Source organism: Athene cunicularia (genome assembly GCF_003259725.1).
Source record: "Athene cunicularia isolate RWA chromosome 7 unlocalized genomic scaffold, athCun1 chr7_part1, whole genome shotgun sequence".
NCBI lineage: Eukaryota > Metazoa > Chordata > Aves > Strigiformes > Strigidae > Athene > Athene cunicularia.
The window spans coordinates 12,534,131-12,556,319 of NW_020799107.1; the positions used below are offsets into that span (position 1 = coordinate 12,534,131).

The following is a 22,189-nucleotide window of genomic DNA, read 5'->3' on the forward strand; positions in this document are numbered from 1 at the left end:
TTGATGACATACTACAACAACATACAAGATGAGCTGGAAAAACCTACTTGAGGGAAAAGTGCTCAGGCAGTTAGTGTGATCTAAATTGTGTGCTATCACAACTGGATGCAGTCAGACACAGATAAAATAGTGTAAAGGCAAGCTGAATACCTGTGAATATGAAGTTGCACTGTAGTCACATAAAGACTTAACATATCTTCAGATACTATCTCTCTAAAGACATGAAGTGTGCTGCCACAGTATTTTCTGCTACTGTGTTCCCATGATATTCTTAACTGTAACTTTTAAATATCTGGAAGACAGGATCATACAAGTAGTTTATGAACCCAACTTTTTCTCAAAAGAAAAATACTGGAGCAGGAAAAGGAGAAACATCATTACCGAGTTTTCAGGTATTTCAGATATGAGCTGTGTTAAAAAGAGGAAAAACCACCAAATGCTAAACACTTTATCCCTCCTATGCTTCAGTGTGATTTTGGTTATCAGCACAAAGGAGCAGTCTGTTCTTCATCCACTTCACTTTCCAATTACTATTCCTCAAAAGGCTGTTTTGGATAGTTCTTCCTATTCAGAAATTACTTTATGAGCATTAAATAGCCATCAGATGTGAATAATTCCGTCATTACTGACCTGACGTAGTTTTAAACTTCGGCGTTAGCCATGTCCTCAGTATACAAATTCTGTTGATCTATGCCTATTTCTAAGAGAAAGGTGTATTTAAAGACACCTAGAGCACTAGAAACTTTCAAAGAACTTATGATAGAACAGTTGTTTCTTGTTAAGCTTTGTTGAGACTTTAATATTACAAGGTTTTAATGTACTTTATAAAAACATATTTTGGAAAAAACATGCCTGTTTATTTGCCAGGTAAATGAGAATTTAATATTAAATGTAGAAAAATCTGTACAAGTAACAGAAGATATCATTGTTAATCTGAGTAAAGAAAAGGAAGAGCTGACTGATCTTTGGGCAATCTGGAATTTTAAAACTACGCAAGTAAAACCTGTCAAGCAACAGTGCCGGATATTTAAAGAACAACTAAAAACTGTAAGTAAAATAGCTAGGAAGAAAGCAACTATGGCAAACATTTCTGGATTGTTATTAGTTTGTCTGTTACTCTTTCATAGATGGCTATAGGTATCATTTAAGAGAGGTGATCAATAAGATACTTCTCCATAGCCTATTCTGCCATTCGTAGTCATCAATAAAGTTTTTGATCTTTTGGCCCATATGTTCAAACACCTACAGGTCCGAGTCCCCACTTCAAACTGTAAGTTTTAATCAAGTCCATATACTACACCAGCAGTGCTTTAGTTTTGTGGTGTTTTTTTTTTTTTTTTTTAAAAAAGACCATTTATTGTGACTTCATAGTTACTAAAACGAACAGTGTCCTGATAGTTACTAAACTCAACTGCAACCATGTTCATAAACAAAGAGGATTGAAGCCTTCTTGGCACAGGACAGCATGCAGTGTTCCTTAAAAGAAACACTAGCTATGCTACTAGCAGAACCAGAGTTTTGTAGGTGCTGTTTGTCTAGTGCACCATAAGCCACAACATCTGTTATCACAGAAAATACACTCTCTGTATGGGTCCTCTGATCTTGGTGTCTGAATCTTTTTTGCATACTGCCTTAAAGATTTCCTGTCACCCTTGTCAGTCAGAGGGTTTGAGACAGAGACATTTTGCTGACAATATTTGGGTGTCTCGTTTGGGGAAGGTTCTTGTTACAAATTCAAATTTGAGTTTAAATTTTTTTAATTTATTTACTACAGGTAGAAACACTTAACTGTTTGATTATCTTTTAGACTACCTATGGATTAGAGATGCTTCAAGAGGCACTTCAGCTTGAAGCAACAGTTGACCTTGGAAGTGACCTTTTTGTTATTTTGGAACTACAAAAAAAGCTTAACCAAATGAAACCACAGTATCAGGTGAGAAACCAAGCTAGTGAAGCGCATGGTGGATCAGAAGCTCTTTTTGGTACAAATGATTCACTTTCAGTATTTTATGTTTCACATTACTTTTCCAGAAGAAAGGGTTTGTGTGTGTTTACAAGATGTCTTCAATGTCCAGAGAATGACTTGTATGGTGTTAGCTGCTTATTAAAGTGACACACAAGTGTTGGTGTGGTGGAAGTACAAGGAGAGTATCAGCTTCAAGCTTTTGAGTTAGACCTGGCCAGAGGCTGAGGTATATGTCATACTGAGCTTCCTACCTCCTCTGAACACTGTCTCTGATTAGCAATTCAGTCTGTCATTCCCCTAGAAGTCAGTTTGACTTCTTTTGATCCAAGGCTATTTCTGGGTGATAGCTGAGATTCATGCCTAGTAAAGTACATGGAGAGTGTTTTAAAGAGCATGGCACTGATGTTTCAGGCAATTCCCTGTTGTTAGGCTGTTATTTCATCAAATGTAGTGGAAAACATGCAAATATATATGTGTAATTTGAGTAACTTCTGTTTTTTTTGCTAGCAACTGACTGCTGACCTTGAGTACCTGGTAAAATTATTAGAATTTCCAAGCCAGAAAGGATTTCCTGTGAAGGAGAATTCTGAGAGAATAAGTGAGCTTATTCATTTCCATCAAATGGTAAAGGACACAATGACAGAACATGATGATATTTTCAACAAGACAGTCAAATTCCATTGCATTAAAAAAAAAGTGAGTATAATCTTCTAAAATATATGTTCTTCCCATTGCAATTAAACTTTTTCGGTTTGATGTCTGTTGTCTGTCTCCCCACCCCCCCAAAAAAAAAAGAAAAACAAAACCACCAAACCAACAAAACCAACCCAGCATTAACCTGTCTGGTAATCAGAATTAAAATTGTGTATCTAAAACTGCATGAAATTTGGGGAATTTAAGATTCAGTTCTGAATCCAAATTTAATTACAGGGTAACACATTATGGGCAAGGAAGGAGTTGTAAGCTTTGTTTTACATTATATTAAACACACACTGATTTTCATTTTAATATCTTCCAGCTGGAATGTCTGTCAAAATCAGGAGAACTGGATATTCCTGAAATATGTGAGGACCCTGAAAATATGCATCATGCCAAAGCCTACCTTGTGAATGCTCAGGAGAAACATGCACATATCAGACAGCTATATAAACTGCTTATTACCCAGGGAGTAGATATCTTGTCTGCAGTGCAGGAACCTGTGAGTAGAATTAGAATGATTTGTGAAATCAAGGATAGATATGAAAGAAGATTATTGGAGCTATCTGACTGACTTTTAGATGTATAAAAATGTATTAATACTCTGAGAAAAAGAAATACAGAGCTTTAAGATCCTTAAAAAAGAAAGCAAAACATAAAAATTTAAAATGTAGATTTCTACTTTTAGAGTTTGCAGTTATACAGCCATTAAATTAAATGAGACATCAAGGAATTATCTTCAGTAGTTACATTACAAATTACTTTTGCAAAGAGAAAATAAAAATTAATTTCTTATTTTAATTTTTTAATTGTCTGAACAGATTTTTCTCCAGAAAACACTGAAATAGATTTGAAATAGAGAGGAAATGAATCTTAATCATCACTTGGAAAAAAAGAAAGCATAACTTTCAGATCTCTAGTATTCTTTGTGCAGCTCCATGCCCTGTTGGCATTTCTTGAATGCCACATCTATATATTAGACTCCAACTACTTTGTAAAGGTTGCTTTGCATATTTATTGTCCTGTAAAGGATAACAAAAGAAAAAAAAGGAAATATAGTAACAGTGTTACTTTATTATTGGATTCAAGACTGATTTGCATGGCAAAATGACTATAATTTTAGAAAGGAGTTATTTATTCAAAGCAGGATTGTCATTGCCCTGTATTCATTTACTAGGGAGAGAGCAAGACATTCCCTTGTGGCTTGCCTAGGTTATCCACATTGTCAGTCTGCTCTTCCTCTTTGCTCAGAGAAGACACCTTGTGAGAGTTGTGATTTCGACCCAAAACTACTCCTCAGACTGCTAGTGATGGAAACGGCTATGTAGTTGCTCTTGTTGCAGTGGAGGTTTAGTAGTTTAATATAGCTCATTGTGACTGACTATGCATGTTCTGCCTCAAAATGATTTTCATTTTAGATTGGTTAAATCAATAAATTTCCTGAGTTTCATAAGTTTCTTTCTTTATTCACTGTTTAGAATTGCTTGAATGTTTCTGTAAAGAATCTGAAGCAAGATCTTGCTAGATTTGAGTGTGATAGCATTAACTGGAGCTCCAAAGCCGATAAATATGAGGAAGAACTGTCACAGCATTTCCAGCACTGCATCACTCAAGAGGAGATAAATGAGGTAAATGAGATAACAGTCCTTTAATGTGTTGAGATTTAAAAGGGCTGTTGTGTTCTGTAATACAAGTTACTGTTTACCATTCCCCTAGATACTTCATATGTAAACAAAAAAGTTGATTTTCATCTTACCAGCAACCTTGGATCCACACAGCAGCAATAATTATCTGTGATCCATACCTCTGCAGTTCAGGAGTGTATCAAGTTGTTGGGCTGGAAATAGAATGCTTTCACTGTACGAAGGGGACTGGAAATAGAGCAGCTATATTTTCTTTGGCTTTCAGCTTTGCTGGCTTCATCTGAAGTACATGAGTCTTCAGAATTCTTTCTTATGAAGCTAAAGTTTCAAACAAAAGTATAATTTACATATATTGTAAGGGTATTAGAAAGAACTTGTAGTCTTTTAAGGAAGAGTTCAGAATAATTCAGTACTTAACATTTTTTTTCAGAAACTCAGAATATGATACTTAAAAAACTGCTGGAAGAAAAGGAAATGTTCTTTGGCACAAGATACTAGAATTTAGTATTATGGAATTTAAGAAAAATTACTTAGTATGATTATTAAATTAGCATCTCAGTAGGCCAAATACAAATCCACTCACAACTTCACAGGCTGAGTTAGATAAATGTACTCGCAAAAATTAATTTAGAAAAACATTGCATGGAATTGATTTTCTCAGACTTCTCCATTAAAATAAGAGGCTGATGACCTGTACACTTGATGTTCTGTAGATTGCACTTGTGTGCATCCAAGAAGTACAGAAACTGGATTCTTACCTGGAAGGATTTCACACTAATGTTCACTAAGTGTGAAATATAGATGGTGGAAACTCAGGACACTGATATTTGTATTTTCTTATTTTATCTTTCACTAAGTAAATCTACACCTGAAAAAAAAAAAAAAAAAAAAGACTGTATTTTCTCAGAATCACTAAAGTAGAGGTGACTGAGATTTCTGTCCCAACTAATTTAATGAGAAAATTATTATTTGAATTTTTTTCTCTTTTCCAAAATTCTTTTGTGTCTGTGTGAAAAGTATCAATTTTCACAAAAATGTATTCTGAAATTGAAAGAACACATGCATCAAAAAAAGGTTTTTTTTGAATCTCAGTTAGAGTTCGAGTCCCTTGTCAGTTAGAAGCTGAGTGTGTTTCTGTGATCATCTGTGCATGTCTCCCGTGACTGGCCGATGTTGAGGCCATAGAACAGCAGATGGTACAGGAGATGCACTCCAGTAGAGGGAGCCGTGCTGTAGAAGAGAATGAAACTTGAAGTACCTAAACAAGAAGTCCCATTATGCTTTGCAGTGGCATAGCAGAATCAGAATATTCGAGGTTTGGGCTAAAGTATTCTAGGTTTTTACTGAAAACCTCTTGACTCTGCTGAAGAAAAAGAAACATTCACTGAGCAGCCTGTATGTAAGGCTGGCCATATTCAAAGACAAGCTGTTATGTTAAATTAATCTCTTGTTTCTGTCCTTTGATTCTCGGATGAGGGCAGGAAAATGTGACTCTTTTTTTTTTTTTCTTTTTTTTTTTCTATTTTTATTACTTGTTAGACTTCCAGTGAGAGAAGATTGTAGAGGGGAAAAAAGCATTTTCTGTCTCTTTCTAACTGAAATGAAAAGTGTGTCAGTGACATGTCACACTCACCACATGCTCTGTATTGCAAAATGTAAAGTTTTAGATTCTCATAGTTAATGGACACCCTCTGCAAAATAATTTCATAGCATATTTTCAATTACTGTGTTAATTATTGATTTTTTAATTTTATTTTTTTATTTCTTTTAAGTTGGAAAAGCCATGTTGGTTAAAACCTGTCATCTGCAACCCTAATTGAATCTTGAATATAAACTAACTGAAATATGCTAAAATGGTGTGTGGATAACTTTTTTTTTTTTTTTAGATTCTTTTTCTGTTAGAGGTTAACATAGAAGATGTTTCCTGAACTAATATTTGACTAATGTACCTGCATATGCATTAATCCACTGTCATTTTTCTTCATTTTGTTTTCATTTTTTATGACTACTTCTGTTCAGGGATTAAGAAACCAGACACTGAACTACTTCAAGAATGTTAGTTATAAGTATTCACTTCAGTATTATAAATTCTGTTAGATTTAATGAGAAAGTAGTATGAATATAGCCAGTATCTAGCAGACCTGTCTGATACAATTTCTTTACCATCTACTATGTCTAAGTAAATATTTCATGTGCTAGCAGCAAGCAGCAGCTGTTCATAGCTGTCACATAGTGAACAGCCAACCAGAGCAAACTTTAATGTTGAGTGAAAATACTTGTAATTCTGCTGTAAATACTTAAATTATTTTACGTTTAAGTGTGTAAATCATGTGAGCAAGGGCTTTGGTGATTAGGACTCAGTTGTGTTTGAATTACCATACTTAGAGGACTTGGTTAGCTCCCTGTGTTTTTAAGGTATTAGTGCTTCTGTAAGAAGCAAGGAAACAAATACAAATAAAAAATTTATACCCAAGGATACATGGCATGAATTCTGAAACAGGCTTGAAGGACAGAAAAGCAAAATGCATGCCTTTTGTGTGCCTTCTCTAATTTAAAGAGAATTTTAAAAGACCAAAAGGATTTATGCCCTCTACATCTTTGAAATGTGTAAGGAAAGCTCATATAACCTGCATTACACCTTTGCAATAGAAATGAGTCAAGCCACAGGTAATTGTAGTGTAATACTACACTGAATCTGTTCATGGGATTATAAGTGACACGTAAGATAATGTTTGCAATGAAAAAGCCTTTTCTTTAGGTTATCACTTTAAAAATAACATTTATACATGTCTGCATGAAACTTGCAACAGAAGAGTAACAGATCCTGAAGCACATTCTCAGCTCTTCCCAGTCATCTCAATTCTTTCTTCTTCATTGTGTCATTATTTATACACTTATGGAAAGGTATGACTAAAAATGTGAATTTTAACCGTAAAGAGTAATGAGCTATTTCTGTTCACAAGTCAGTAGAAATAGATAGTTAGTGCATTTCTTACCCTGTAATTTATTTTGATTGTGGTCCCAGAATTAAAGTAATCATTAATGACTTGAACAGCACCTTTTCTTTCCTCCCACTTTCTGGCTGGCTGTTCTTTAATCTTTGCCGCTTTGAAAATCTCTTTTCATCAACCTGCTTTCACAGGCTGTTTTGATTATTAGTGCTACTATAAGTTTTATGTGTGAATAAAAAGGGAAAGGTAAGTGGCTAACAACATTGAAGTACTCCTAGAGCGGCTTGTAGAGGAATCAAGCATTTTAGTGAAACTGTACTGTTTACAAAAACATGTTTAAAGGAGCTTTATAACATCTTCCATTTATTTTGTAGTTGTGTGATAAATCAAAGCAATTGGCACTTATACCCCTCTCCTCCAGGATCAATTCTCCACCCATGACAGGCCAACTATAGTTAGGAACAGCTGCCTGATTAATGACTATATGACACAATGGACAAGTTACAAAGTTCCATTAAACTTGTGAGCTGAAGTCACTGAAGTGTATTAGGGTGTATAGTTCTTTCAGTATTTTTAAATTTAATTTTGCAGAAAATAGTGGAAAGCTGAGGTATGTTTAGATTCCTAAAAATGGCAGCCGTTTATCATCCTTGGTACAATTGCTGATGATAACAGGAGTTGTGTACATGCACTCTGAGGGAGTGATATGCAAGTCTGAGCTGAATCTGTTTTTTCCACTGGGGCTAAAAGAGAAGAGTGACAGCAGCTGCAGACCTTTGACACATGAGCCATCATATCTGAAACAAGGTGATCTAATTTCACATACTGCTATGAGGAGAGCCTCTGGCATTATAAATGATCACTAGCCTATGTATGTGCATAAGCCAGTGAAATAAACTAAAATAAACTCTTGCTCATCTCCTTTTTTTCCCTCAAAATTAAATCAGCAAATAAAGCTCTGTTTTCTGAATATAATACTGTGCTGCAGAGGTGTTTTATTAACAGAAGGCTTTTAGATAGATTTTATTATTCTGTGTACTTAGGTGGGATAAAGAGCTTTAACTGGAGATGACTGTGCTGGTGACAGAATTCCCTGACTTTCCATTACACTGAGTGAAGACCATTCACTGCTTTAATAATGTGGCAACATCCCACTAGATGAAATTAAAATGAAAAATATATCCGTTGATGGATTAACATTCGTATGTAATAAAAATAATAATGATTGATTGCTAGCTGTTTCAGTAACAGTAGGTTCAAAATAAGCATTTATTACTCCCTGGATTCTTTGGCGGGGAGGGGAGCAGAGGGAATTCTGTAGGGATTTTTAATATTAAAAAAGCCTCAAATATGCTAACTAAATATCACATTGTGGATGTGACCTGTACTTGTTAACAGTAATCAAGTAAGTTTTTTTCATTTGTGTATCTGGAGGAACAGACTATAAAGCATTAGAACCACTGCATTTCTTTTGCATCGTTTCCTTTAGATAAATGAAATTTTACAGAATTTATTCTGCATTCTCCTAAAAAGCAGAATATTGTCAACCCAAAGGATATGAAATTATTTTTTAAAAATGTCAGTCATTTTTATATTCTTTCAAATTTTATGAATGATAAATAAAATGTTATCATGGAATTGCAATTTAATTAAAATAGTACCTTTTATAAAGTATTATAAGCATATTTTAAGCAGGATTTTTACTTGGCTGGTTTTCATATATGTTACTAAAAGGTATCAAAAAATAATGTCTAATAGGATTTTTTGCAATTGTAAATAAAATTGAAAAGTGCATAGTTTTCAGAGAATAAATATTGAAATAAAATTTATACTTGTACAATTCATAGTCCTTTTGTGGTGTTTTAGGCCCTGCCAGGACCGCAGACCACATTGCCGTTGTCCCTCCCCCACCCTCGGACTGGGCAGGGCTGGAAGTGAGGCACAAACCACAGGTTGAAATAAGGATAAATTTAATACAGCAGCGTAACAAATAACAATCTGAACAACACCAATAGCAATAGCGACAAACAATAAAAAGTAATAATGATAAACAAGACAAAAGCTGTACAGAGAAATACCACGAGGGACACATCCAGCCCGCTGCGCGTGCTTCCCCAGACAAAAGCCCACAGGAAACTGTTCCCACGCTTGGTGCATGGACCTGACGTCAGCATGGTATTGAATAACCTGGCTAGAGCCCCCTCCCCACTGCTGGGAAACAACCCTATCCTAGCTGAACCAGGACACCTTTAAAGCTAATTTAGCTGAATGTGTTTGATATTGATTGCTTGTTTATATAACATTGCTGATGCAAAGAATGACATGGTTTCTTAAGGCCACACTTGTAAGAGGACATTAAAACAAACAGATGATTAGCATTGGAAAAAAGATAAAAGAATATAACAACCCTATATTGTAACTCGTTCCCATGGTAAACAAACACTGTTTTTAAAATTATGTTGGTCATATATGACTCTTCTTTTGATGTGTATTAAATTAATTCTGATAAATTGACAATGCATCTGATCCATGTGTGTAAATGAAGGTGTAGCTTCCTAGGGATTCATCGCTGTCATTCCTATCATTCTGGATTTTTAAAATATTTCATAGATTAAAAGAAAATGTAGCTACACTCTTAAATAATAAGAGTTTTGCAGCAAATTTAATATAACTAAATTAAATAGTTAGCTGATGTAAGTCCTTTGAAAAGTCTTGAAAGGCATGGATGCTTTATGATCAGAGTTACTAGTTCATCTTAGTTTATATTATTATAAAAATAATTTTCCCTAATTTTGAGCTTGCAGCACCAAGTCAGTGCTAACTGGTAGTACTCTTGCATGGTACCAAATCTAGCTGTAGGTAGGTGAGGCTTGCTTTGGGTAACTGTTAGGCAGAATCTCTTTGCTACCATATGCATAGGATAGTTATTTGAAAGGTGGGTTCTCATATAGTCTACATCTTGATGCTTCAACGAGCTGGATTCATCTTTGTATGCTGTGAATAATTGTACTAAGATGTTTGGACTAGTGCAGTGTATAAAATTAAGCCCCTGTGTAACTTCCTTTCAGAAACAGGGCTTCTGAAAAAGGGGAGGGGGAAAAACCCCAACAAAAAAACTCAACCTGACATAAACTAGTTGTTGTATTGTAGGAGAAAAATACTGTGAATAAATACAAATCTGGTTGCCCTAGGCCAATAGAACTCTGTTGTTCTGGAAAGTAAGCATGGGTATACATTCACATGGTTACCATTTCCATTAAATGCACTAGAGTATGTGTAGGACATCTGCCTCTAGTTAAAATCAATTAAAGCTCTCGGACATGATTTTTCACAGATTGTCTGAGCAAGGATCTCATCTCATCCTTTGCTGTAATCCTTTTTTTTTTTTTTTTTTTTTTCCCCAGCCATTCTGGAAACAATGCTCAGCATTCAAAATGCAAAAATTTTCATTTGGCAAGATATGAGTTTCACTACTGGAAAGAAATTCTGAAGATAGATGCTTTATGAGATGGCATAATACTATTAATTTCTGTATTAGTTAGTGTTCTGATAGTGGTCTGTTAAACAGCTATTGCAAAAACCTAATTTGAAATGTGCTGGTTTCTTTTCAACTAACAAATATGCTTACTCTGTTTCAGCTCAGAGAATCGTTTAAGGATCTCAAAAAGAAGTTCAACAATTTGAAGTTTAACTATATGAAGAAAACTGAAAAAGCTCGAAATTTGAAAGTACTTAAAATACAGATTCAGCAGGTTGATACATATGCAGAGAAAACACAGGTAATATTAAAAATTTTAGTCTTAGAGAAGGATTCACTGGTTGAATTGCTGTGGCCTGTGCCAAGCAAATCACAGGAAATAAAAATGTGTGTGAACTTCCCTGTTACTTAGCTTGAAGCCTGCTAGTCTCACCCCTTCTTTCTATTCACCAGAAAGTCTTCTTTCAAAGTCTCCAACAATCTTTTAGTTGCCAGACAGAACTGGCACTTTTTTTTTTTTTGCTTGCCCTGCCAGTCTCTTCCTTCACAATTTTTTAACCTGAAATTTTCAGTAGCTTCTATGATTCTATTTTTGCTATTTCTTTTGTTGTTACAGAATATTCCTTTTACACCCCAACCACCCCCACATTTTTTTTTTTTATTTTACTTTCTTGGCAATTTCATCCACAAATGCAAATTCAAATCACAGAATCATTGAGGTTGGAAGGAACCTCTGGAGATCATCTAGTCAAAATTCCTTCCTCAGGGCACTGTCAACGACAAAAGGTTGCTCTGTGTCATGTCCAGTTGGGTTTTGAATATCTCCAGGGATGGAGACTCCATATCCTCTGTGGACAAGCTGTTCCACCCTCAGAATAAAAAGTGAGGTGGTGTGTTGTTTTTATTCTTAAACAGAATTTCCTGCATTTCAGTTTGGGTCCATTGCCTCCTGTCTTTTCACCAGACACCACTGAGATGATTCTGACTCTGTTTTCTTTGCTCCCACCTGTCATTTTTTTATACACATTGGTAAGGTCTACCTTGAGCCTTCTCTTTGCCAGGCTGAATTCCCAGCTTTCTCTGTCCTTGTATAACACGTGGTCAGTCACTCAGTCATCTTTGTGACCCCTTTCTGCATATGCTCCAGTATGTCCAGGGATTTCTTGTACTGGGGAGCCTGAAGTGGACACAGGACTCCAGATTTAGCTAGTGTTACATAGAAGGGAGCAATTAATTACCTTTGACCTGCTGGCAACACTCTTCCTGCCATTGTATATTCTTAAAAGTGTGTATGTGGACAGTTCAATAAATACTTTGCTATTTTAAACTGTTCTCTTCCTTTCCAAACAAAAATCAAGGACCTATCTTTTTGCATCACTTGTAAAACAGTGAGTACAATGAAGTCTTGATCAACTGTCAAGACCAGTATTCCCAGGATATAAAATATATAAATGTATGTATACCATTTTATCACAAAATTTACATGTCATGTTTGTACCAGACATCATAAAGTACTAGTATGAATACTTCCCCTTGGTCTTTGGTATTATGCTAGATTGTCACTGATGTTGCTTACATCAGATTCTTAAGCAAATTTGTTAACATTCTAGGACATAAATAATTGCGATGCTTAAATTGTCTCGTATCTAGTCAAAGACACCAAAGGCTTAGTAGTATTTTTTTCCTTTGTATATTCAATGAAAGCTACTTTGTTCAAGATCCCATGTTTTATTACTAGATGTTTATTTGTTCTTAAAGTGAAAAATGTAACTCAATTCCACCTTTAATAAATATAATCTATGTTGAATTTAATCAGCATGGTACAGGCTCACCAGTTTCCTTTGATTTTTGAAAAAGCAACTTGTATTTTTTAAGACACAGGACAAGAAGTAGGTTTGTATGTTTTTTCCCATGTTTTTTACTTTTTATTTCTAAAAATAGAAACATTTTTATTGCAGTATTTAACAATGCTACATCTTTTAAACAGATTCTTAAAAAGAAGATGCATAATTTAGAGAAGAAAGTCATTGGCTCTGTAGCAAATGAACCTAATGCTAAAGTTGGAGTCCTCTTGGAGTCAGTCAGTGACTTACAAAAACAGCTGAATGACTTTAACAGAGTCGTGGAGGATTACAAACAAAATCTGGGTCTCGTGGAGCATCTGCAACAGATGATGGAAGAGGTACTAGTAAACCTGAAATCCCCACTGTGGCTGTAATAATGATCCAGGACTGGGATAAATAAAAGTGCTTATAACTACTTCAGGCAAAATCTGTGGCTTCCAAAGTAGTAGACTGGTAAAAATCTGTATTTTCTTCTGTTTTTTTCTTTGTAACTTTGTGGAGAAAAGAGGGGGGCAAAAGTATGCAACACGACCATATTCTTGCACTGCTGTGCATACGACTAGGGTATTCACCTCCATATGACTTTCATAGTGATTCAGCATATCTGTGATCATACTTATGAGCTCATTTTCTCTAACTATAGTCTAAGGTAACACAGAAAGGGCCACAAGGCCCTCTGTGATGGCTGTCAAACCACAAGAGACAGGTCATCACAGTACCCACTTTGTTAGTTGTCAGGAAGAGCTGTCTGTGTGGTATGTAGTTCTGGAACTGAAATGTAAAATACTCAGTTACTTAAAAGCAGCTTTTTTTTTTTTTTTTTTTTTTTTTTTTTTTTTTTTTTTTTTTTTTTTTAAATAGTCTTAATTGTTAAGTGTATGCATATTTTTTTTTTCTTCTGAACTGCAGTCTAAGTCTTTTTGGAGGCTTCTGTAACTTTATTTTAAGGTGTCTGAGAACTGCCTCATGCATTGCCTTTTTTTAAAAGAAAAAAATTTTAATGCTATTTTCCTTCTTGCCACATTGTGTTGCTGCATCTGCTGTGATGCAAGCACATTCCTGTCATCACTGTTTATTTTTAGAAACAATACTGTTCATCTCTCCAAAATGATCTAAATGCATGACAAATTCCCTTAATCATGGATCACAATACTAAAGTTCTGTTTAAAAGATGTTTTCATTGTCCAGTGACCTGATCAATGTGTCATTTCATATATCATTAGAAAAGCAATTTGTTAGCATTCGTGAATTTACATTTTTAAATTTCTCTCTTACTTTGAGGGGAATAAATTATTTCCTAGAGCTAAAACTCAAGATTGGATTTTTTTTTTTTTTACTCAGTGTAAAATACCACCTTTTACTCAAACAGTTTTCTTTCAGTGAACAGGCAGTGTCTTAAATACTGACTTTAATGGCAGTTTAAAATGGTGATTATCAACTGCTTGCTGTAATGATGCAAAAAGATGATACCGAGTGAACACCAGATTCTATCCTTCTCTGAGTATTGTTAACCAAAAATGTTTAATAAGGGTATGTTCTAAAGCCCATTCTTGTCAGTAGAAAGATGCCAAGCAACTTTCATGGCTGCTGAGACCAAAACACCTGTTTGCTAGTAGACTAAATCTAAACAACTTTGCTGCCCTTACAGAGGTATAACTGTGGCCAAGATACAAATTGTGAAATAAGTCAGTTGATATACAAGGTGGAAAGAACTCAGAAATAAAACATATGTTCACAGAACCATTAACTGATAACCTCACCATGCTTGTAAAGTGAGCGTGGATCTAGTGTTGAAAGAAAATTTAACAGCTATTAATATTAGAAGCAGCATTGGTAATGAACAGATTAAAACCAGAAAATTTAAGACATACTGTATGCCACTGATTATGGAAAGTCCAAGAATAGTCTGGTCTATTCTACAAAAGCTTGAACTGCTGATAATAATTAATTATAATGCAGTATTTTTATGTCTCAGTGTCAATTTTGGTTTGAAGATGTGAGTGCAACAGTCGTTAGAGTTGGCAAATATTCTGCAGAATGCAAAACAAGACAAGCAATAGAGACTCTCTACAAGCAATTCAAGAAGTTTATTGAGCCTGCAGTGCCTCAACAAGAAGAAAAAATCCAACAGATTGCAGACCTTGCAAAACAGTTATATGGTGAGGAGCTGTCTGGTAATGTACTGGGGGGGAAAAAAATACAGTTTAGGACAGAAGGAAGCAGATTCCTAGATTTATTCATTTCAGAAGAAAATCCCATGAAGTTTAAATGTTGTTTTAAAGTATTGACTAGAAGAGATGAAGGATTTCAGAACAAATATTTTAAAAATAAAAACATTAAAGTATTCAACAGTCTGGTGGTTACTCGGTTCTCTGTATACAGCCTGAGTTCACCTTGAAATCAAAAGTGTGAATGTCCTTGTAATATTTAAGCTTGGAATTAAGACTTCATGGCTTATGCTATCTCCTAATAGGCAAGCCTTTGACGTCAAAGTATATTACGGTGATATACCTCAGTGCTGAGTTATTTTTTTACATTAACACTGTGAATAAGTAGTGCCAACTTCCTTAAGCATTTTAGCAGCAAAAAATGTCGATTGTTATGTAAATACTGTATGTGCAATTGTATTGATTTGGAACGTTATTGACCAGTAAGAATGAAGGTCAACTAACTTCAGATTTTGCTTTTTTTTCTCCCACTTGTAATATTTATATACTTGCTGAAGTTATTTTATCTGAAGATAAGGTGACCATCCAAATGTGCCAGGGTACACTGTAGCCTATCAATTCAAGTAGTAAATCTGAAAAAACTTCCACAGGGTCCTAAATATGCTGTTAAATTCCTCTAATTTAGTGTTGTAAGGACTATTTAAAGAGCACAGGTTTGTGTTTGTTTTTTGGGTTTTTTTGGGGTTTTTTTTTAACCTTGTCAATATTTTAAACATTCCTGTCTGTAGGAAAGAAGCTGACAGAACAGATTCTTGATACCAGCTGTTAGGAACATTGGGAGAAAGAAGCTGCTTTGTGCTTTTAAAGTCATTTCATTGGAGAAAGCTTCTCCATCCTGCCTTTGCTTTGTATTTCTCATAATGGGGACCTAAGTGCCTCCTAGCTGTATAATAAGGCAACTAGTTTAGGAGACACTTTAGGAGGTTAGCATCTCTCAAAGTAGTATCACTCACCAGGTAGAAGTCGCTTTGTTCAAGGAGAAGCCTAGCAGAAGACCTACAATGACTGTCACAGAACTCCTTCAGCAAAACAAAACAAAGAAACATGTAATTATTGTAGTATCTTGGGGTTACAAAGTACACGGTTATTCATCTGCTTGAGCCATTCTGTTCTGCTTTTGTGTTTTGCCTTTGTAGGTACTGAAGAAGGAAAGAAATATGTTGAAAAAAACAGTTTAAAGTATAAAGAAATCATTAATTCTGTTGATGAGTTGTGTAGATCTCTGAGTGAACTTAAGGAGATTAAGGTATTTTATTTTTTTTATCTGGAGAATGCATTGCATCTGTATCAATTTACCAGGCTTAGTATTTGAATTAGTACATTTAACTGAGGATCATCTATGGTAGTATGAAACATTCCTTAGTTTTTCACTTTTCCACTACCTTAGGTAATGATCATAATGAATCAGTGAAGTGCTACTTGTTTGTGCACTAAATATTCCTCCTAAATTTCTTTTTCTTGACTTTTTTTCAGGACTGCTACTGCTTTCAACTAATCTTAAAGGGAAGATGTCACAATTACTTTGAGTATCTAGACAAATACTTTTTTTCATATTTGTTCTTCCTTTGGTACTGTAGTATAGGTAACTGCTAGCTTTATAAAATGCCAAACAACCTAGCTTGGTTCCTTATTGGAAAAATCATCCTAGAACCCAAGATGTGTTAAAACCAAAGTAATTTAAATTAGAAAAACATGGTGTATAACATAAATATTAAAGAGAGCAATGACATTTTTTAGGTTTATATTCTGATAAGCTTCTATAAGTGTAATTAAGTATAAGGTATCAACTGAGAAGGAATTATGGAACAGAGCTGAGAGGGCTAGATTTCTGTAATAAAGGCTCCATCTACTCCACCCCTTGCTTTTAAAGCAATACATCAGAAATGTCCCACATGTAGCAATAGCTGATGGGTTAATTCTTCTGTGAAGTTGGAAGAGTTAAGATGCTTGCATTTCCTGCTTTTGTTTATGTTGAATGTTGTTTCACTTTTCTTTGATGGAATTATACTATAAAAACTAATGAACACTCAAATTATCCATTAATACCCTTAAAAGCAGTAAGATATGTCAAAAATACAAATGAGTTCCAAAAATCATTAGACGAATGGAAAGGCTTTGCCTTGCACCGTGAGCACAAAGAAACTTCAATGCAAATGCCAATTAGGTGTTCTAAAGTTCTCCTCCCAGTCCATGTGTTACATAAATGCTATTGTGTGCAGGACAGCAGCCCCAGGTTGTCTCAAACCAGGGCTTGAACATTTGATCTTTTTTGCTAGCTCAACATAATATGGATCTTTTAAAGAGAAGTGGAATTTCAAAATGATTGTAATATTTTACTTTGATTTGCTAATTGTAAAGTTTTCTTTCTTTAACAGAGTTGTTTGGAGAGTGCTTTTTTCACACCCGACCATCATAAACTATTTACTGATTACTTTAACCTTTAGATAATTCTTTGAAAAAAGGCAGCCAAAAGGAATATTATAAATTAATTTTCTGCAATAGAGAGTAGTTCTGCAACTTTTTCAAATGAAAGTTGTAATTTTTCTTAATAATATATAGTACTCTGAGATTTTCAAATAGTACTCTGAGATTTTCAAATAGTACTCTGAGATTTTCAACTAATATTCTTATTGAACTTTTCCAGAATATCTCAATGTCTGTGTCTTATGAAGAATAAATCTTTCAGCAAATTATCTACACAAATAGGTGCCATGAGTATGGAATGCCATGAAAATTAATTCAGTTTCACTTCCTGTAACTTTTAAAATGTAAGAAATTAAGGGGGAAATGTATTGCACAAGCTTTCCTGATTTTATATGGCTGTTATATTTCAGAAGAAAACAACTCCTGTATTTTTCAAGTGCAAAATAAGACTACTTCAGACAAAAAATAGATTGAACAGACCACATAGAATTTTTCACTTGTTTGGTTCTAGAATGGAAAATTAATAATGCAGCAGTTTGTGATAAGAATTTATGTAGAACTGTAACTTTCAGCTGGACAAGTAAAGATGTGAAATACACAATACTGTAATTATAAAACTTTCGGGTTTTCTTATGTTGTGCCACTGTGATGTTCTTTGAAATGTCTAGATTTCCTCCGTGACAATTTTAAAGGATTCATGAAATCTTCATAAAATAAGTATGGTTGTCCAGATTTCTGTTATGGAAGTACTTTGTAACCGGTTGTGCAGTCTTTGAGGCTTAAGCTAGAAATAAGTATTAGCCAAAAAGAGTGGTAAAGTAGCTGATCTAAAGTACAGTTAACTACATTCAGAGTGGTAATGGACTGTCCAGATGGGAAGTTGAAGGAGGGAGGAAAACATGAACAAATACAAATTCTGCCTAGTTTTATGCTTAGAGCACATTCTCCCCTTTCTACCTTTTAGACAAATTTGAACATTCTAGAGAGTCACAAATGTTTCTTTCCTCCCTAAAACTTTTTTCCTGAAATCCTGTTTTATTTGGGTTTTTTTTCCTGGTTTTGTTGTTTATCCTGTTTTTCCCTAATAGTGTCACTTTAATCCTTTTTTTTTTTTTTTTTTTTTTTTTTGTGTACAAATTAGTTAATATTCCTCAGATTCTTGACTAACCACTTGAGTTCCTCAGTCTTTGGTGTCCTATACTTTCCCTGCTTCAGAAAAGATCCCCTCAGCTTCGAAAAATGTTGACTTTGCTTGTCCAGGAATGAATGATTCAGGTTATGCTGCATATTTTTGCCAGAAACAAATTATACCTGTGCTGATGATAGCTTTCAGATAGAATTTCACTTTTTTTTTTTTTTTTTCCTATTCTGTTGTGCAGAGCACAAGTCAGTGTATAGCTAACAATTGTTACCTTCTCTTGTGTATAAGCTTACTTAACTTTCTTCTAACATGGCAGAAAGTTGAGTTTTCTGAAGAGTTGGTTCCTGTTCAAAAAGAAGAAAAAAATGGTCAAGAAGCATGTGAGGTTATTACGAAAGACAAACCAGAGGAACAAAAGCAGCAGGTTTGTTAGATTTCTATTTTTTTTAAAACCAGAACTCTGCTTCTTAAAAGGCTTTGTGTACTGCTGGAAGGTTTCTTGCTTTTCAGTTGTGAAGCCTCTCTTAAGATGGGTGTTATCAGTATAGTCTTGGTCATTTAATTTCAATTTTTTTTTTTAGTTACCCCTTTGCCTTCTATCCAATCCAGATATTCTTCCCTATGAGTTTTAATTTTTGTAGGCTTCTTTTTACTTGCCTTATATATCCTTTTACTTGCCTATATATCTCTTTTTCTTTTCTAAAATAGTATTCTTGTCATGGTCTCCTACCAATTTTCCTTTGGTCTGTTGCCCCATTCTTAATGTAGATGTCCTCTTTGTGATCTTTCTTCCTTTCTCAGCGGAGAACATATTCTTCTCTCTCCTTTACAATAAGACTAAAGGGAATGTAGGAAGTAATATTCATATAGCCCTAATATTCATATAACCTTTAGAGATAAGCTGTGTAAGTATTTGATTTATAAGTAATATGCTATGAGAGAATGCTCATAGCACAGAATTTGAACTAAGTAATGGTGGAAATTATGATTCTTTGTTGAATCATTAAGGTCTTCATCAGGAAAGAAAAGTGAGTTTTAAACATTTTTCTTCCAGATGGCATCAGGTAAATTCCTTACAAATTCAGAAGGCATTACTGAGAAGAGAAACAATACTATGTTTCCTACCAACACTCAACAGGTATCTTCTGTTCATGGTGATTTTTTTTTTTTTTTTTTTTTTTTTAATTTTTTTTTTTTTTTTTTTTTATTAAATCAAATTCATGGTCATTGTGTACTTTCAAAGGAATTTTACTCCTTAAATCATTGCTTTTCAGAAATGATGCATATTGTTATAGATTATTGGGCTTTGATTGTCTTCTCATTTACAGTATCACAAAAATGCAATGCAAAGCAAGAACAGAGTTGCTTCAGCTTTGCAACTGTGAATAACATGAAAACAGTCACAGCAAAAACATGATGGAACACAGCTATGGCTGTCAGCAGTTCAGTATGACATCATGTCACAGATAATCTGCTGTATACCATTATACGTCAAATAAATAACAGAACTCAGCATCAAATAGTCGTCTTCACCCTCACCTAAAAACACTTAGGTTACATTTCAGTTGCCACAATTTCTTGCATCAGAGATCATAAATAAGTTCCAAAGTATGGGTTGCGTGTTGGGGACAATGCACAAAAAGAAATTAGATAGTGAAAGACTGGATATGCATTTAGAATTATATAAATCCTACCAGGCAAGCATGTTTTATTCATGGATATTCAGTAAATGAATGTGAAAGGTTCCAATTAGTCAATGAGTAAATGTAGTCTTAGGAATACAGGCAGTACAAAACTAAACCTATGTTTTATGACATTAATTCCTTTAGTTTAAGAACATGTTGAAGTCTTGGAATCCTGGATGTAAATGGAAATAATTCACTATGTGAAATATTTTGGTAATTTGGAGTGGGTGGTAATATATCTAAGTCTTTAGAAAGGTAGGATACATTGGTAGTTGATCTAGAGCTCTAAAATTTCCATTTTGCAAGCTGATAATAGACCAATACTACAAGACATTAAATTGTTTTGTAGAAATTCAACTAATATTAGCATTCCCTTCAGTTCAATACAGAATGTTCTGCTCATCTGCTGATGAGCCAAAATCGAGCCTAATTAATTTTGTTACCTCCATTCCAAGTCAATGGGAGTTTCACCATGGATTTGGAGCCCAGATTTCACTCAGAATTCTGTGACTGTTCTGCAGAGCCAACCTCAGGAGAATCACCTCACCCAGCAGATGTCCATAGACCTATTTCCTATTTTTCTAGACCACAGTTGTATCAGTCCTTATCAGACTGTGTCTCAGCTGCCAAGGGGAGAAGTCAAGGGTATATGTGAAACAGCAAATAGTTGTGAAGTATGGCAACTGTGATGTCTCCACCCTTTTCATCACTCCATACTTCACTTAAAGAAGTAGCAGGTTCTTCTCACTTGAACTTTTCTGTCTTCCATTTCCATCCTTTCTGAGGGAAGACTTGATCCATCCCCAGCTCCTTCTCTAGTGGACCAGAAGTCTCTAATTTCGTCTATACTTCTGCAAGCTAGTTTTGCAGTATTAATTTGCTTCAGTATTAAATATAACCCTCTAAAAAGTGGCCTAGACCTTCTCATGGCACACTCATCCTCATGCTTCTTTGATCCCAGGTGGCACACCAGGGCTGAACGTCTTCATGCTGCCAAAGCCTGCGTGACAGCTTGCTCACTCACTGGCCACCTGTCATTCTTTTCCCCAGCATTTTCCCTGGGGTCATTTTCCAGCAATGTCTGAAATAACTGTTCAATTCTGTCACCTCCAGGTGAGGTGACCATGAAATTGACAGCACATCCGTGCGCTAGGATCCTAGATTAGACACTGGAAGATTCTTACATGGTCATGGCCTTCTGTAGTGACCCAAATGTATGCCACTGTGTGTACATGGACGTAGACTCCTCGATAGACAGAATAAATCTGGGCCATTGATTTAATTCAGACAGTAGAGACTGTCCATTCAGAAATTTTGACCTGTGTTTTTTAAATATACCTGCTCAGAATGTAACATTCTAAAGAATTTTTCAACTTCTTAATATTTAATGAGATTTGGTTTATTAAATTTGTTAGTGCAGTTCAGACCAAAACAGACAGAATTTGCTACTGAAGTGCCTATTAAAACTTCATTTGAGGAAGACCTACAAATTTGGTCAGGCTTAAAACTGAGTGTGTTACTTAGAACCTGTTAAGATTAAAACAGCTGGGTGACAGTTAAATTTGTAAAAAACTAGAAAAACATATTGTCTGAGAATTAGAATACTGGAATTAATCCCTAAAAATAACAATATCTTGGAACATTTTATAATTAATTAGAGCCCAAATTAAAAAAAAAAAAATGTAATATGTGCAGAAGGACGAAATAACTTAGTATAATATTTATTGTTTTCTGAGTAATTGTAAAGGGGAAAAATGGACACATTTCACCAAATTGAAAAGTCAATTAGAATTTATCATGTTTATATCCATGATATATTTATACTTGAAAGATACTTTGGGGGTCAGACTTCATCAGAGAATACTTGTGGAAAACACATTTAATACCCAAACTTCATCTTACAACTGATTGAATTATTTAGTAAAATAGACAATAAAATCCCAACTTTCTTCCAGCCATTCATTCAGGGATATGGCATGAATCACGTGGCTTTGAAATAGCAAATGTATAACTTAGAAAAACATCTATATTAAAACTACTGTATCTACAGAACCAGGGCGTATGTGAGGTTCTAGTACTTCTTTTTACTTTTATTTTGTTAATTTTGTGCACTGATTATTAGGTTATATTTAG

General features: G+C 34.6%; 1 protein-coding gene across 2 annotated transcripts in view; it reads left to right on the top strand.

Moving 5' to 3' along the window:
* Positions 1-22,189, top strand: part of CCDC141 (coiled-coil domain containing 141) — a 79,945-nt gene that overhangs the window by 42,413 nt on the left and 15,343 nt on the right. The window contains exons 13-23 of one of the 2 annotated variants that reach the window (XM_026853095.1): positions 868-1,047; positions 1,808-1,933; positions 2,474-2,662; positions 2,985-3,164; positions 4,141-4,290; positions 10,895-11,035; positions 12,722-12,916; positions 14,554-14,737; positions 15,943-16,052; positions 18,688-18,795; positions 19,426-19,509. In XM_026853095.1, the coding sequence (XP_026708896.1) occupies positions 868-1,047; positions 1,808-1,933; positions 2,474-2,662; positions 2,985-3,164; positions 4,141-4,290; positions 10,895-11,035; positions 12,722-12,916; positions 14,554-14,737; positions 15,943-16,052; positions 18,688-18,795; positions 19,426-19,509 (1,647 nt within the window). The remainder of the gene's footprint in view (positions 1-867; positions 1,048-1,807; positions 1,934-2,473; positions 2,663-2,984; positions 3,165-4,140; positions 4,291-10,894; positions 11,036-12,721; positions 12,917-14,553; positions 14,738-15,942; positions 16,053-18,687; positions 18,796-19,425; positions 19,510-22,189) is intronic. The other variant, XM_026853096.1, reaches the window with a different exon arrangement.